At 43.1% G+C, this 5,000-nt stretch overlaps 1 protein-coding gene across 1 annotated transcript in view; it reads right to left on the reverse strand.

The window, feature by feature from the left end:
* LOC143018751 (uncharacterized) overlaps positions 1-5,000 on the reverse strand; it is a 593,788-nt gene that overhangs the window by 43,496 nt on the left and 545,292 nt on the right. The window contains exons 14-16 of the mRNA XM_076174349.1: positions 4,839-4,963; positions 4,201-4,401; positions 2,557-2,698 (exon numbers count right to left, since the gene is read on the reverse strand). Of these exons, the coding sequence (XP_076030464.1) occupies positions 2,557-2,698; positions 4,201-4,401; positions 4,839-4,963 (468 nt within the window). The remainder of the gene's footprint in view (positions 1-2,556; positions 2,699-4,200; positions 4,402-4,838; positions 4,964-5,000) is intronic.

The following is a 5,000-nucleotide window of genomic DNA, read 5'->3' on the forward strand; positions in this document are numbered from 1 at the left end:
TTATAGTATTGAAAATACACATGCTAGCAAATTTCAGTCTTGTATAGCCGCTGGAGCATTGGATATATTCAAACTAGTATATTGGAAGCCTCTAAGCAAGCCGTTGTTGTTCCTAAAAATTTGACCAAACATTTTTTATTCAATATACTTTCTAAATTGTAAGAAAACGTGCTATCAGACACCATAACAGTTAAAGCACCGACAGGGGACTTGCATCTATCTCATTAGAAGCCCCTACTAACATCTTGGCGCCCCTGAAAAGATCTATAGCCTTCGCTCTCCAAGGAGTCCGAAGGCTATGTCGTGATTTACTACTAGTCATTCTGCCAATTAAACCGTAGTACATGCCTCTCTCTCTTCTTTTCCATCTATGTGCTATTTGAATTTTCTATATTCTGTATATAAAGCTGTATAGTACAAATTGTATTACTATTTAGGATTTTAGCAACGATTACCCACCGCCGCATCCCATCTGTCTCACCTGTGACACCACCTCGGCGTGGCAATATGGAGGGAAAAAAGCGCTGTGCCACATGTCATAGAATTTATTCAAATCGTTGTTATAATCCTACAAAAATATACCTATTGTAATATACAGCTTCCTTTACTATATGCAGAAGATAGAAAAAACAATTTCAAATAGCATATAGATGAAAGGTAAGAAAGAGAGAGAGGCATGTACTAAAGTTGATTTGGCTAAATGGCTTCTAGTGGTAAATCACGACGTATGCCACGCCCTCAACGGATTCCTTGGGGCGCGAAGCCTATAGTCTTTATTTCATCTCAACCAAATATAGAGGTTTTATATTTGTTTTGCCAAAATTTGTGTATCCTTTAGATATCGCACAAATTACCTGCTGACTAGTCAGTAGTCACCAATTAGGGGATATGTGGGGTCGATACAGAAAAAATGCACAACGCAAATGCCCAGCACCTGCCAAAATCATCAAGGACACGTAACTGGCAGTGCACTACGCCTTACTAACCATAGTGATATTGTGGATTACGTGGTGTTATCATTTCGATTAGACGGAACGAGACAGGAAATTGGGAAGAATGCAGGCACAATAAATTGCTGTGAAACAATCTCTACATACCTGAAACGAAGGCCGGAAAAGCAGAAGAAAAGGGAAAAATAAAAAGAAAGAAACCCATACAAGAGGAAAGATCAAAATAGATAGTGATTAGGAGGCTAAAACGGAATGATTGCGAGTAAAATATTTATTGACATCACATAAAAGAGTATATTAATGGTAGGTACCGCTAGTCATGAAATTTCTTCAGCAACCTATTAGCCACTGATTTACACTTGAGGATACTGTCCACTGCATAGATATTACTGGTCAAATAATTCCATAGACAAACAGAAACTAATAGGAAACACCATTGACATTTGGTAGTAAAACACTTCACCGGCTGCAAACTGTAAGAGCGGGTTTTGACCGCATCTTCTACAGCATACAAAAATTGCGGACATTACGACGATGACGAAGACAGAAAAAAAGTACGAAAAACAGGATCAATCAGCCTAGTGGCAACGGACGACCAGACATGAGCGCAGAGCAGGTCTAATCGGACAGTAATTTTTTTTTTTTTTTTTTTTTTTTTTTTTTTTTTTTTTTTTTTTAACTTTGGCCACTTCAGAAAGCAAGTCATGGAGAACAGAACGATCAGGAACAGAAATCTGAGCTGGTGTTCTGGCCTGTCAGCAAGGTTGTGAGGACGTGGACAGGAGTTGGTAAAGGTGATGGGGCAAGATGAGCGTGAGAAGCTGGACGACTTTACGAAATCCGCCTTTGGTCACCTGTGCTGACTTGCTGGTGGACAGAGAGGCTGAGTCGCTGGACATCAGGTTTGAAGAAAACCCTGGTGAACAGGTGGAGACAGTCTATATATCGTTCATTTAGTTGTTTGTTGGATGACGGCAAGGTCCTGATCACACATCCCACTGCCATTGACATCACGCTTGGCATCTACCTACCACACTTAGAGATATCTGTTGATGGAGGAGATAAGGTGCCGCAAGCAGCTGGAGTGTTTCTTACGGAGGGTGGTGTTCATGGAGATGGTGAGCATTCTGACAAGCTATGACGCCCAGACGTCTGAGGCCTCCTCTTGTGAAAGACACAACTTGGCGGGCAAGTTCATCTGACAGATGGCTGGTTCCCCCTTCTACTTCCATTTGCTTGCTGGCAACATGGCAACATGGTGGTGTCTGGCGGCGTCAGCAGTGATATCCACACCAAGTGTAATCCTGGTGCCTCCATAAGAGGCACAAGCTATCATGCGTGAAATAAGACACTCCATATATTCAATAATGCTTGCTAGACAGGTTTGAATATTTTCATATGTTAGGAATGTCTATATCTTCGCTGAGTGGTAATAAAAAACGCCTTGGCTGATTCATATGACGCTTTTAAATATTAAATTAGACATCATTAACTTTTAACGCTGTTGGTTTAATCGGTGAATATGAGTGTCCAATCCAAGTTTACTGTTACCTGTGTCAGTTCCCATTTCTATAACAATTCGTGGGTTTTAGAAAAAAAAAATCACCTTCACGATGCTGTACAGGAACTCGCTTGACGTGACGCTGAGTCATCATGGCGACTCCGACGACGATGAGGAGGACGAAGGCAACACCCGCCACCAGCATGAGGAGCCAAGCCCACACGTCCTCCCTGGACTCATGAAGTGCCTGCGAGGTCGTGGGGTTCATGACTGAAAGCTTCAGGTCAAACATGACTCTTCACATACATCGCATTTGGACACAACAGTGCATATACATACACAACAATGATTTGTGACACACACACACACACACACACACACACACACACACACACACACACACACACACACACACACACACACACACACACACACACACACACACACACACACACACACACACACACACACACACACACACACACACACACACACAGACATATATGAACTCTAAGCTCTCTTCTGGGAGGGAATACCTGCCGATCACGAGTCCAGCACATGATCCATCAAGACAATGATGAATTACACACGCACGCACGGGAGGGTAATAGTTGTCGATCACGAATCCAACACGTGATCCAAGACCACAGTGAATCACACACACACACACACACACACACACACACACACACACACACACACACACACACACACACACACACACACACACACACACACACACACACACTGAGTAATAAACAGTTGGAACAATGTTAGATGAGAAAGTGGTGTGTGCAAAAACAATACATGAATTTAAAAATAGTTTAGATAAAATGAAATATGAAGACGGGACCACACGAGCATAGCTCCCCTTCCCGTAAAATACAACTAGGTAAATACAACTAGGTAAACACACACACACACACACACACACACACACACACACACACACACACACACACACACACACACACACACACACACACACACACACACACACACATATATATATATATAAATACACACACACACACACATATATATATAGAAGATAGAGGAATGGGAAGATATAAGGAAGAAAGAAAGGTAATAAGTAGAAGAGAAATGTTGATAACGTAGGAAGATAGAAATATGTGTCATACTCCACCAAACGCAAGGAGGAGAAACAGAAAATTTTGCAAGTGGTTAGGGATAGTGAATTCAATACCCATGAGGAAATTGAGGAAATATTTCAGGCAGAGGAACATTTGCAAGGAGGGAACCACGGCCAATGAAAATATTTTAAATTGCAGAACACGGTCAATCAATCAATCCGTTATCCAAGATATCTCTTGTACGATAATTCGCTCTAAAGAAAACGGCCATTTTGCATCTCTGACTTTTGTATTGTAGAATAAGATGCTCTGTGTCTTATGTATGTATGCTCTGTGTCTTATGTATGTATCTGTTGCCAGCCCGATACTGTGTTGGTAGAGCTTTGATACCTCTTAGTGTAACTCTTTCTTATCTTGTTATCGATTTCGCAGCTGGATTAATTTCTGGGGAAGTCTGGTGAAGTAGATAATTTGGCCGTCTATTGTGGAGGTTTTGTTTTGTGATGTGATTGTGTATATGCTTCAGTATGGACGTACTGTGTCTACTTCGGGGGAGTTATTGTGGGTACCTAAATAGAATACTACTGAGGATGTTTTTACATTGTTTTGTGTTGTGTTTCGTTTGTGTTTGATAGACCCCCCAGATGAGTATCACCTCTTGGGGGATCCGAGAAGAAGTGAGAAGGTCGAGGGCGAGAGGCGGGGAGGGTGGCCCCGCCCCGGCTTCCGTCAGGGCCCAGAGGGTGATCTGAACGGTGGGGGCGGTCACTGCCGGCACCGTCACGCTGCGTTGGTAGCCGGGGACGGTCACGTTGTGGAGGACGCGCCAGGAGCCTCCTCGCTCTGCCACCACGACCTGCAAGGGTCGATGTCTTTACTAATTGTAGGAGCCTCTCGTTACCAGCACTGCATCCTTGTATGAATGGTTAACCGTTGTTGCTATCGTATCAAATCTTATTCAGATCGTGCATTGGACACCCTGTGGTAGCTCATGTGCACCTATGTGGAGAGATGTATTTAAGACATTGACATCAATTACTATTTCCATATATAAACATCATAGTTTCTTGACGTTACAGACAATGGCGTCACTTTATCGTGACGTTAGAGAAACGCCATAAGATATCATTGCCATATAATCATCCATAATAACATATTCTATCGTCATAGACCATAAAGTCATCTAATCATGACGTCAGTGAAACGTCTTTCTATTTTTTTTTTTCATGTTCCTGAAACTCAGATGCTCAAGAAGAGAGTTCAGTGACGACAGCCATGCCTCAAGGAACACACCCGATAGGCGGAGACGATCCCCCGTTGGAGTCGCAGAGGCGGAGGTCGCCAATGGAGGGTCACGACGAAGACGGATCCTCCTCCGTCAGCCCACCACCGCGTGACGTCAGGCCAGCCCGCCGGCACTGCCAAACAGAGAGAAAAGTAACACGTGTCCGGTTC

This window comes from Oratosquilla oratoria, chromosome 1 (genome assembly GCF_046742065.1).
Source record: "Oratosquilla oratoria isolate Oo_2021 chromosome 1, ASM4674206v1, whole genome shotgun sequence".
In the NCBI taxonomy this organism is placed as follows: Eukaryota; Metazoa; Arthropoda; class Malacostraca; order Stomatopoda; family Squillidae; genus Oratosquilla; species Oratosquilla oratoria.